Source organism: Squalius cephalus (genome assembly GCF_949319135.1).
Source record: "Squalius cephalus genome assembly, chromosome: 1".
Lineage (NCBI taxonomy): Eukaryota > Metazoa > Chordata > Actinopteri > Cypriniformes > Leuciscidae > Squalius > Squalius cephalus.
Genome location: NC_137122.1, coordinates 27,419,676 through 27,432,945, shown reverse-complemented (window position 1 = coordinate 27,432,945; position 13,270 = coordinate 27,419,676). Strand labels below are relative to the sequence as shown.

General features: G+C 40.0%; 1 protein-coding gene across 47 annotated transcripts in view; it reads left to right on the top strand.

Annotated features, from left to right (window-relative positions):
• The window catches only part of nfixb (nuclear factor I/Xb), a 174,522-nt gene that overhangs the window by 65,120 nt on the left and 96,132 nt on the right, over nt 1–13,270 (top strand). For 38 of the 47 annotated variants that reach the window (XM_079869972.1, XM_079869971.1, XM_079869953.1 and 35 more), the window contains one exon: nt 12,291–12,822. In XM_079869972.1, coding sequence (XP_079726098.1) covers nt 12,291–12,822 — 532 coding nt within the window. Of the gene's footprint in view, nt 1–10,537; nt 11,319–11,352; nt 11,586–12,290; nt 12,823–13,270 lie in introns of those variants that run through there. The other 9 variants (XM_079869991.1, XM_079869990.1, XM_079869993.1 and 6 more) reach the window with 7 other exon arrangements.

The following is a 13,270-nucleotide window of genomic DNA, read 5'->3' as shown; positions in this document are numbered from 1 at the left end:
TTGTTTGTGTGCTAGATTGCCCCTTTATTTCTTTGATTGCGAAGCGTTCAACACTCGGCAACTGTAGTGCCTGTGTGAATTTGCGTGTGTGTGTGTTTGCAGGGGCATCTGTTCCTGTTTCAGAGTCCCACATCGTGCTTCTAAACTGTGTCAGGGTGTGCTTTAAGTTTTCGACCCTTCTCTCATTTAAATTCATTTCGCTACGACCACCGCAATCAATTTATTGACGTATTCAGCCTAATACGTGATGCTAAAGCTATTAAAAATGGGTCTCTGGGTAATCTCCTTCATTCTAGGTTCTTCATGGGCACAGCTTTGGCATGGCGACTAATCCATTTGCATGCAACATCTCTCTGCCAACCAATCAGAGGGTTTTAATCAAGGCAGAGACCCGTGCCTTCGGCTTGACTCACAGATCCGGCCTTCAAGGTGACGGTCAGCACAGTTACGCTGTAGGCATTTCATGTGCTGCTTGCCGTTTTTCTTTTTTTTAATACTTTTTTTTTGCTATTTAAAGGGATTGTTCACCCAAAAAATCCCATAATTTACTCACCCTCAAGCCATCCTAGGTGTATATGACTTCTTTGTTTCAGCCAAACACAATCAGAGTTATATCCTGGCTCTTCCAAGCTTTATAATGGGAGTGAATGGGGGGGTGAGATTCAAAATCCCCCCAAACAAAAGCCCCAAAAAGTGTATCCATCCATTATAAAAGTAATCCATCCATGGCTCTAGTGGGTTAATAAAGGCCTTCTGAAGTGAAGTGATGCGTTTTTGGATGAAAAATATCCATATTTATTACTTTATAAACTACAGTATAATAACTGGTTTACGGTAACAGCCGTACGTGAGTCTAGATCCAGCGGAAGAGTGAACTCTGACCTGACGCATGACGAGTGACCTCTGACCCGACACATGACGTAGGATGTAGGGGTAGCGTAAGCTTAGGTGAGAGTAACGCCTCTCGCGGTTCAAATAACAAACTGAAGCTCCTCCCACATTTCTCTTTTAAAATTCTCTTTAAATATTTGCTCTATCCTCTGCGCTTCCGCGTTCATCAATACGTCATGCGTCGGGTCAGAGGTCACTCTTCCGCCGGAACTAGACTCGCGTACGGACATTACCATTATCTTACTAACATTTGAAAGATAGTGCATCTCTTTGACTATGATCTTTTGACTTGACTTTGAAATATTGGCTAATTTGATTGCACTTTAAACTGTTGAGAGTTTATTTAATGTCTTTTGTCTTAAATATATTTTCATGAGAACTAACAACATCGACGCCCATTGACTTTTCAATGTATGGACAAAAAAAATAAATACTGAGACATTACTCCGAATATCTTTTTTTATGTTCCAGAGAAGAAAGTAATCCAAAATTGGATATTTCTCTGCCATATAGTAGGTGAAAAACAATGTGTGACAAGCGTAGTATGTACAAATTCACAGTACTCATAAAAGTTAATTAAAAAGAGTATCCTAATGACCTACTACTTCCAGCGAGATTCTGAAGTGTGCATATTATGGATTTATGAATGGCAGTGAATCGACAACTGACGCCATAGGTCACATGATAATGACAACATGGCGAATGTAGTTCATCCGGATTGAGTTCATACTACACACACTCATACTATATAACATACTTTTTAGGAGTCGCAAAGTACGTACAAAATATGTACCTACTCGAGAGCATGTGATTTGGGACGAAGCCAGAATTTTCATTTTTAAGTGCACTGTCCCTTTAAATCCACTGCAGAAGGAGACGTCTGGGCCTGGTTATCAAAAGCAAAGATATGCAGGACTAATGATGTTTCCGAAGGGTTCCTGTGTTCTCCGTCATGCTCTGTAAGCAGTGCTAAGCCTCAGTTTGATTCTCAACGCACATGAAATCAGTGCAGTGGCGGTCGTGTGCATCGGGCCGTATAGATAACTGTGGTATGTCGAAATCGGACACAAGTTAAGTATAGGCTCAAGATTTCTGATAATGCCCTTACAATGCAATTGGACGATCAAAAGATCTTGGCCATCAGACTTTTTTTTTATTTTTTTTTATTTTTTCATTCATTGTAGCAGTAGTTTAGTATAGTATTTTCACATTCATTTATGTAAATAATTAGCGATTTTTTTTTTAAGTTAATGGTAATATTGATACATTGGAATCTTTTATATTTTAAAGTCAGCATGTAACAGATGCAATCGTCCTTTCTTCTGATTTTATCCAAGTGAAATGGCTTCACAAATTAGAAAAAAAAAAGTAGGGTGGGACTTGATTTTGTCCATGTGCAATTGATTGGGTGGTTGTGGTTTGCTATTGGTGGATCTCATATGAGTGACAGGTTGCCCCGCCCTCACACCAATAAACACATCATCAGAGAAGAGAAGAGCTGCAGGAGGGAGGGGAAGTTATTTTAATTAAAGATCATAAGGACACATGAATTTAACAAAAATTAATGATGTGCACGGATAAATCATTTATACTGCAATATTCCAGAAAAATAAGATTTGTCATTTTTAATTTGATTCCATGGTGACTTTGTGTTTTGTATTAATCTATCTATCTATCTATCTATCTATCTATCTATCTATCTATCTATCTATCTATCTATCTATCTATCTATCTATCTATCTATCTATCCAGTTGTTCCATCCATTCATCCATCCATCCATCCATCCAGTCGTTCCATCCATCCATCCATCCATCCAGTCGTTCCATCCATCCATCTATTCCTCCAGTCGTTCCATCCATCCGTTCCATCCGTCCATCCATCATCCATCCAGTCGTTCCATCCATCCATCCATCCATCCATCCATCCAGTCGTTCCATCCATCCATCCATCCATCCAGTCGTTCCATCCATCCATCTATTCCTCCAGTCGTTCCATCCATCCGTTCCATCCGTCCATCCATCATCCATCCAGTCGTTCCATCCATCCATCCATCTATCCATCCAGTCGTTCCATCCATCCGTTCCATCCGTCCATCCAGTCGTTCCATCCATCCAGTCGTTCCATCCATCCATCTATCCATCCAGTCGTTCCATCCATCCGTTCCATCCATCCATCCAGTCGTTCCATCCGTCCGTTCCATCCGTCCGTTCCATCCGTCCATCCATCCATCCATCCATCCAGTCGTTCCATCCATCCATCTATCCATCCAGTCGTTCCATCCATCCGTTCCATCCATCCATCCAGTCGTTCCATCCATCCGTTCCATCCGTCCGTTCCATCCGTCCATCCATCCATCCATCCATCCATCCAGCTATACAGGAACATCACTGCCAGCCTGCGTGTGCAATCCTTCATCCCTCGTTCCTTTTGGAATCTCTCGCCTCTGGCTTTTTTTGTTTGTTTTTGCTAAACTACATCCTTTGCAACAACACCTACTCAAGGAATCATGCAGTAATGATTTTCATCAGCGAGCCATCATTGTTTAGTGCAATTACGTGTCTCCTGTTAGCCAAGCGGAAAAGAAAAAACATGTGCCTGTATGACATCACAGTTTCACCACAGTATGTTCAAAGGAACTCATTCTGTAGATTTAATCTGTCATCTCCTTTTCTCCTTTCTCTAAAATGTACTTGTATCTAGTCGAGTTTCAACGGCACCGGTGTTAATCCACCGTGTAGCGCAGCACACCTTAACCATTTCCTCCTATTAGTCCCAGGGAATGTGTTGACAAATGAGCTGATGAATTTGGGCTTGATATTTCACAGGCCTTAACCCTAAAGTGCAGTTCTTCCCAGAGTGCCGTGCAGCTCTTGCGCTCCAGTCTCTCAGGGCCCTCTGGGATACATGTGCTCTCTCTCCACTGCCACAAATTGCTTGCAGATTTTTCACACGTAGTAATGTGCTGGTTTGTAAACTGGGGTAATTGCAAACACCACCGAACAGCTTCAGCTATCGTCATGCATCACTAGCTAGCCACGATCTGTACGGGCCGGGGTGCGTCCTCACACCCAAACAGTTTATGGTGGTACGCTAGTACTTGTTAATTCAAAAAGGAAATTTGCATTCAGGCTATTAGCAAATGGGGTTGCATATAAAGAAAAGAGAAATAAGTGTGTTTTAGTTCTCTTTGTATGAGTAAACAGATCTGAGAAACTGTTTAACTGATGGTGAGGACATTTTGTTAAAGTGATTCTTGCACTGAGACGATGCTAAATGATGGTCGTGTGGGGGTATATGGGACACACAGGGTCACTGGGGCTAGTTGTCACACTTTGTTCACACATATTTCTCAGAGTATAGGTTTATTTTTGAATTTCAAAAATCTGTAGACACATACTACTGTTCAAAAGTGTGGGGGTTGCAAAGGCTGAATATATTTGATGAAAAATACAGTAAAAACTGTAATATTATTACAATTTAAAATAACTGTTTTCTATGTGAATATATTGTAAAATGTCATTTATTCCTGTGATCAAAGCTGAATTTTCAGCATCATTACTCCAGTCTTCAGTGTCACATGATCCTTCAGAACTCATTCTAATATGATGATTTGATACTCAAGAAACATTTCATATTATTAGTGTTATCAATGTTGAAAACTGTTGTGCTGCTTTATATTTTTATTTGATGAATAGAAAGTTAAAAAGAAGAGCATTTATTTGAAATTGAAATATTTTGCAACATTATAAACTGTCAGTTTGGATTTATTTAATATCTTTGATGAATAAAATAATTTCTTTTAAAACAAAATTGCACCATTATTTGTAAAAAACAAAATTTTTGAGTACTTTTGAGTACTAAGTTGTTACAATTCATTATAAGGCCTATATATAAAGCCCTAAATTTCATATTAAAACAATCATAAAGCACAATTATGAATGAAATGGCAATAAAACAATAAAATAGCTCAAATAAATCGTATTTAATGATTTTAGTTTATAAAATTATATCCTATAAACCATGTACAATGACTTAAATGTGACAACCTGCTCTGGCATTTATGAAAAATCTTTCAGTTAAAATCTTATTTATCCAATATTTATTTGAATGTATCCCAAAAATATTACTTTAAAGGATAAAATTCACTTTTTCCCCTGATTTTAGACTGTTAACAACATGCAAAACCAATTCTTGCTCCCATGTGTCAGAGCCATTGGTAAAAAACGGCTGTTGTTTGGAATTGCACATAAACTGCAGGTGTGTGTCTCTGATTGCGTTGATCACCGTTGATGTCACTCGTCGCTGCAAGCGCTCAGTTTTTACTGCGTCTGACTCATCTCAGACTGTCTTTCAGAACTCAGACCTGGAGCGAGAGGAGGCACATGCTGTGCTTTACCTGTGCCAACACACACACCTGCTCTAACCTCACGCTTACACACCTTCACACACGGCCCATGTCTCTGAGGTGAGAGGTTATACATGAGAGTGTGTCCAGTGTCAGACACAATAGACGGCCGTGTGTGCGTGTGTGTGTGTGTCTGTGTGTGTGTGTGGGTCAGCTGTCTCTTTACCGCCATGGTTTTGTCCACGCTGGCATGTCCTCCCGATAGCGCGTGTTAGCACATGATTCTCCACCTCCCTCAACGTCTGTCATGTTGGTATTTATCACATTTTTACTCTGTCTCTCACTGTCTCATTCGATGCCGGCCTCCTTCCTCTTTTAAAAATGATTCCAACAGCCTCTTTGTCTCTTTATTGTCAGAGTGTCTTTGGCCTGTAAGGGGCAGAATCGGCCATCACGTCTGTCTTCATTATGCAGTTTGAGGGTCACGGTGGGTCACACCCGCAGGGAGGGTCACGGACGCGCAGCGGGCAAAACCAACAAAACCCAAAATCTCTCTCATTAAACCTGCCTGCTTTCCCCAATGGTCCACACTCCAGAATTATACCTGCAGATAAAAAGACACTATATGACCCAGAAACAATATCAAATATATTGTAGAACATGCATACTTATTCATTCATCTTCAGAATGAAATATTTTTAATAATTTGTTATTAATGAATATGTGCTTCAAAACCTTTTATAGATGTAAATGTAGCAATCACTTTAATTAATTATAGACTAAATCTAGCAAATATACCACCTTCTCCAAATATTTAAATTCATGTTTTTCTTTTGCATTTGACTAAAACATTTTCATTTGTGATGTATGATCTTTCAGGTTCTAGGCTAATTTTACTCATTTAGCTTGGGTGTTTAATAATAATAATAATAATAATAATAGTAAGAGGAGGAATAATAATAATAATAATTAGGCCTATTATTAGCTTTTTTACATATTTCATAGGAGAAGACATGGTCATTTCCAAGTATTTAAAGGCATTGATGGTTCTGATATTTCTTAGAAAGTGAAGTCACATTTTTAAATCTATCATTTCACCATAACATATTTTTTTTCACTAGCTGTCTCTAAAATTATATTTATTCATGATAAAACAATACCATGATTTTAATATCCAATATTTTAAAAAGCCTTTTCCATAAATATCACTGCTGCATTGCTGGCACTGAAAAGCGAGGTAAATGAATTTTAACGGGTGTGTTTTTATTTCGTTTTCTGTTTCAGTAAATCACAGTCGGTGAGTTTCATTCCTCTGGTTTTGGGTATCTCAGAAAATGATCTTATTATTTTATCTGATATTACGCGATATTGCTATCTAACATTTCGATTAAATCTGTTTCTTATCAATATAATGATATCTCGTTTAAGCTAGACTAATCACTGCAGTTGTCAGGAGTTATTTTTAAAGCGCTGGACTGTAATTGAATTCGTCTTTCGTGCTGGAGCCTGTTCAATATTAGGCTATGTTCTCTTTCCCCCCTCTAAATAACCCGATAAAATGCGCCTGGATTCGACATCGTTCTATTCAGTAACCGAATATAATAATTTAAGGTGCTTTAACAGAAAGCATACGAAAAGATTCACAAGGGAAAATCATCAATATTCAACTACCAAAGGCGGCCGCGCGCGTTCTAGTGTTTGATTGAATCGCCAGTCAAAAATATCTGAGAAACTTTTGGATTCTTGAAAATGAGTGTTTTTATTTTAGGCTTCCAGTGGTTTTTTGTTTTTGTTTTGTTTTTCATGTCCCCCCCCCCCCCCCCCCCCCCCCCCTCTTTATTGTTGCGCCAGCTCAGTAAAACTAATGATCACATTTCCTTTTGCCAACTTGACGCAGCAAGTTCTCAGTTTAAACGTAGGCTAGGCAAGTCCTCTATTGTTATCTATAGCTCAAATATCTAAACAAAATGTAGTTAATAACAACATTAAGCATGTGTGAGTGGGTAAAGTTTTTGACTGGGCAAAGAAAAGTTTGATAGGCCTTACAAAAAAAATCTTTCCATCTCTTCTTTGTTTCTCCTATATCGGAGCTTGTCGTTTTAGGCTAAGTGTGTTACTTGATTATGAATTTTGAACATTTTATGCCAGGAAAATGTATTTGCTTTAAGCCTATATGCCAATAATTTGTGCAATTTGTGTAGTATAGCCCAGCCTACATTATTCCAAATTGTGCTTGCTTGGATGATTGAGTAATTTTCTTTGGCCAAACTGTTTTTTTCCCCCTGCATTGATTGGAAGGTGCTTGTGTGTGTTTTTGTTATTATTAATTGATTTTACCGTCAGTGACAAACTAACACAAATGATTCTCTGGCGCGCGACTCCAAACACTCTTTCCAGCTCGTTCATTTCCATCCGACTGCTGCCTGGCACACACTTGAGAGATGATGTCTTCTCTCTTTTAAGCATTAATATTGTAAGAAACAGGCGAAAGGGAAAAATAACAGCTATTATTTTTAATTGAGCTGGCAGAAATCTTGGGCTCCTCATAATTTTTGGTCAAAATGGCGGACGTGATGCGCACATCACGCGCCGCTGATGTTACTTGGCAAACGTTAAGAAACAAACAAGTGAACGTTAAACGCTGATTTTCTAACCTATGAACGGTATTTCAGGATTTTCCTGACCTCTTTGATGAGCAACAGGCCTTGTGGTGGGATCTTAGGTAAGAAACCAGGCCATTTATTTGGTGACAGGACAGACACAGGGTTGGAAATAATGATGTTTTGCCGTGAATATATATATATATATAAAAAAAAAAGATTTAACTTCAAACATTTAAACCCTTCAAATATTTAACCTTTCAGTTGGCTTGCTGGTTACATTTTTGGTGAAAATCTTTTTATATGTTCGAAAATCTCATTGAAAGCGATGAGGCCCAGAAGTAAAATAGTTAGCCTAACGCGGTTTATGAATCTTCCATGATTATATTTACAGTAGCAAAAATAAAATGCACAAATGTTCAATTGGCTAAATCTAAGGCCAAGTAATAGTCTATAGTTCATTAGCCTTATAACTGTGTCAGCTGTTTATGGTTGACAAGCAACGAATAACCTATAATATCGTTAATTGTCTTGTTGGCCTAGGCTATTAACTGAATATTTGGACGTTTTTGTTTTCAACACTTACATGGCGCTTCACAATAATAGATATGTTTGAGTGTCCATGAAGACCTTGATTTTTTTTCTGGATGTTTTTGGCAGGAATAACATACTGGCGTGGGTTGCACCTTAAGTTTATGAGCTAAATGTGGAAAATATAAACTACTTATGGATATTATTGATTTATGATATTTTAGTACACAAGCAAAGGACATATCATGTGAAAAATCACTTTGTTTCAGGATCTAGTTTTTGCATAGTGATATAAAAAGCAAAAAGTGTCTACTGAGTACTACCCCTAGTTTGTTATACTGTTATAGGCTACTTAATAGTTGTTATTTATTAGTCTGTAGGCCTAACAGTTTAATATTTTAAATAACTTATTTTTTAACAAAAAAAAATGTGTATATATATATATATAATTATTATATTATTATCTATTTTTTTTTTTTTTTTACAAATCAATAGGCCTACTAATTAAAATTTAATTAAATAAAGTATTATTCAAAAAGTAATAGCATGTTTTTGTAAAATGCCTATTCTCGGACGCTGCTATCCTACAGAATAAGTGATTGTGCTTTAGGCAAGTGAACTTTCAAATGCACATGTTGATCAGGACCTAATTATCTCATACCCGCACTGGTAGGAAGCCATTAAGGGCTGTGTTTCAAACAGAGAAGGGATTGTTTGAAATAAAGGTGCTGCTTTTATTGAATCAAATGCATTCATAAACAAATTCTGCTCTCCTCTGGTTGTGTGCTTCAATTAGCATCTTATTAGAGACCTCAAGCAGGTGTTGGTTTTGACACGTAGGCTCAGATTTGAAAGAGGAAACACTAATGAAGAGTTTTACTGCGACGGGAGAGCGTTATCACCATACATCCGTCCAATGAGGCTTCCTTGGTCTCTCATTTAAGAGATATTTGCATATGTTTGCTAATCCAGCATTTCAAATCAATTTCCTTGTCTTGTTTTTTTTTTTTTTTTTTTTTCGTGGGAAGAACAGCATCCAAGCAGTCATTCAGTGATTTTTTTGTTTTGTTTGTTTGTAGAACATCAACAAGAATTGATCAGCAGCTCCGTCAATGACTCGTTCAGGTTTCAGATCTGAATATCTCCTGCTTTATGCTGTAAGCAGCTGTTGTTTTAGATTCTTTTTGATTGCATGATGATAGTATTCCCAAAACTCAGATAAAAGTTTACGATTACATGTGCAGGGGAAAAAAAAAAACGCACAGTATTTGCACTCACAGTTAAATCAATCAGTCGAAAAGCGTTTTTTAGATCATTCACTGGCAGATTTCTGATGCATATTAACTTTGATTTGTATGCTGGGAAACCTCACGGATGTGACCAAAACAAGTTCTCGTTTTTCCCTTTGGAGGGATCTTATAGAATCTGTCGTCATACTCATTAAAACCTTCATGAAGATGGCTGATGGGAGATTTCAGAGCTGACACAACTTCTGGTACAATAGTTTTTTTTTTTTTTTTTCAGCAAACTCAATATTTATTCAACGTCACTCCGAACAACTTTCGCAAAGTTTTTTGAGCAACTAAGTCAGATATGCTTCATTGCGCTCCTTTGTGTTGGGTGTTTTCGCAGACAAACACAGCATATGTTTGTTTTAAATTAGAGATGCACATGGGGAGCGCGGGGTGCGCGGTCGCTTTCGTCTTTGTCTCGGCCGCTAAATCCACAAGCAGCTGCCGGCTGCAGGGTCTGCTGGGAGTTTTCGGAGCGCTTTCTCCCATCAGCCCGTGCCAAGGTGGCATTACGCAAGCCGGGGAGAGGGGAGGTGGAGGGAGGGTCTGGTGGAGCCACAGCGTCGGTCAACGCAACCCAGACTTAACAACACAGTTGCCATGACAAGCTTGATGGGATGCTGAACTTTGCCTCGGTGGTGGATCGGAACTTGTCAAACTGGCAAATTGTGCACCATCGGACTGGACTGGGTGCTCTTGCTCTCTCACTCGCTCTCTCCCTCTCTCTTGCTCTCGTTCTGCCACCAACCCCCCTCCTCCTCTCTTTCCCCTCCCTTTCAGCTCTTCAAGCTAACGTATTGGCTGAGCTACAGGCATCTTGTTGCCAAATAGGTGGGCCCTATACTCGTGTTGGCAAAGACTCAGGCAATGGTTAAGGAAAGAACGCGGAGAGGAAGAGAGAGCGATCGAGGGAGAGAGAGAGAGAGAGAGAGAGAGTTGGAGAGAAAAGGAGTAAAAAAAGCAGCAGCACTTGGGTTTGCCAGCGGTCCTGCGAGCTCGTCCAACATTGATTCGGTTCTCTTTTTTTTCCTGCCTGTATTCTGTTCTTTGCATTAGCCAGCTAACTCCCCCCACCCCCCACCCCCCTTCGTGCATGCATGTGCGCGTGTGTGCCTGCGTTGTGTGTGTGTGTGCCGCGCTCTCTGAGTTTTCTGCCGGATCCAAAGATCTAAGAAAACACTCATTGGTCTTTGCCAAGGATTTTTTTTTTCCCGGCATTGTTTAGATTATTTTTTTTTTTAAATAATTTGGAAAGCAAAAGCATTTATTTTGAGCGCTGCTGCCTTTCTAGTTCTTTTTTTTTTTTTTTTCTGGTGCACACACACCTTAATTTTTTTTCAAATTCTTTTTCATTTTTTTCTTCTTTCTTTTTTTTCTTTTTTTTTGTTGAAATCTTGTAATTTTACCTGGAACTCGTTTGCGGCAAAAGCAAAGCAAAATTTCCTGATCTTGAAAATTAACTTCTTTCCGCCGGCAATTGGAGCATCTCCAGTCTTCTTTCCTTTTTTCCCCAAGTTTTTTTTTTTTGTCGCCAATTCTTCATCGCTGCCAAGCCAGCAGTTGTTGTTTCGGCGTGAGTGGCAAAGAACTGGTGCGGGTGGAATTTTTTTTTTTCTATCCTGAACGGCGTGCCAAATTTATGATGAGAGTGCAAAATGGTAACTACCAGCCTTTCTCTCTCTTTCTGCTCCTGTCTGCAGTGTGCTTTTCATGGTGCTATCTCGATTGTGGAAATGTGAACATGCCTGGATTTCTGCAGCACAGCAGCCCGCAGAGAGCTTTTGATGGCAGGTCTTGAAGGGACGCAGTTTAACCGCGGTCTTGTTGTGGCGAGAGTTGGCGGAGAGGGTCTGGGGCACGGCGGGCCTGGCACTGGGGCACCGTGGCGCGGTTTAGGCTTTGTCACTGAGCGTTGTGTGGTGAAGGTATTATTGGAGAGCTGAATGAGTCTTCCGTTGCCGTGGGGATAGCCAAGCTTTTCTTGGCCTGTCTTGAGCTAAAGAAGCTGCTTTCTGTGAATCGCAGAGCCCTGGAATTCCTGCACTGGCTCTGCAATGTTTTACTTTGCAATTTACTAAAGTATTTTATTCATTTAGAGTAATTGTGTCTGAGCTTATGGGGATTTTGATGCATGCTTCTGTGAGGAAAATTTTCAATTGAAAGTTAATCCTTGTAATGGACTAAATTGATTTCTACACTGCAAAAATCATTTTCTCAATCTGTATTTTTGCGCTTATTTTAAAGTATAAATATCTAAACATCGGGATAAATGTAAAATGTAAAAAACGGGATAAATGTACTTGAGGAACAAAATTGATTAGGATAAGAAAATAAGCTTACTTTACGTAAATGTTTTTATACTTTTGATTTCAGCTTAAAACTCTCAAATTTGTGAGCTTTATCCTTAAAACTGAAAACTTGTTCAATCAAACCTACAGTAATTCAGCATGCATTCTCTAGTATTTGAACTATTTTCTTTTTTATGATGTTTGAATGTTTTTACTGGAAAAGCAAGACTAAAATAAATATAATTGCATGCAATGCACTGTTTTCCAAAGTTCTCAAATATCTTCTCATTTACTTGAGCTCTGAAATCCCTCTCTCTTTTTTTTTTTGTTGTCGTCCACCAGGATGAATTTCATCCCTTCATCGAGGCTTTGCTGCCACACGTCCGCGCGTTCTCCTACACCTGGTTCAACCTCCAGGCCCGCAAGCGCAAGTACTTCAAGAAGCACGAGAAACGCATGACGAAGGACGAGGAGCGCGCCGTCAAAGACGAACTCCTGGGCGAGAAGCCCGAGATCAAGCAGAAGTGGGCGTCCCGTCTGCTCGCCAAGCTCCGCAAAGACATCCGCCCGGAGTTTCGCGAGGACTTCGTGCTCACCATCACGGGGAAGAAGCCGCCGTGCTGCGTGCTGTCCAACCCCGACCAGAAGGGCAAGATCCGGCGCATCGACTGCCTGCGGCAAGCGGACAAGGTCTGGCGCCTGGACCTGGTGATGGTTATCCTGTTCAAGGGGAGCCCGCTGGAGAGCACGGATGGAGAGAGGCTGGTCAAGTCCCCGCAGTGCTCAAACCACGGCCTCTGCGTGCAGCCGCACCACATCGGGGTGTCCGTCAAAGAGCTGGACCTGTATCTGGCCTACTTCGTCCACTCGCCAGGTGAGTCCCGCCGCCGCGTAACCCGGTTCAGGAAACACGGTCCAGATCCGCTCCGGGCTGCGATCCAAAAACACACTCCAATGCAAATGTATGCAAATAACAGCCTTTGTTGTGTTTATTTCTTTTGTGTTTTTAGCTTGGTGTTCTGATCATTTCTGTGAAAATTATGACTTTTTGCTTGACTTTGTGTGTGTGTGAACTGGTTTACAGGTCATGTATGTTGCAGCGTGTAACAGAGTGCAACCATGTCTCTGATAGTTGTGCTTTTGTGTTTGAGTGTGTGTGTGTTTAAATGTCAGATTGTGTATCGTGGCAGTGGCAGCTGGCCTTCTCCCAGCTGGTGTGAAGGCTACACACACACACACACACACACACACACACACACACAGGTCAGTTACACCGCTGTCCTTAAACACACACCTATAATCAGAATGATCACATTCTCATA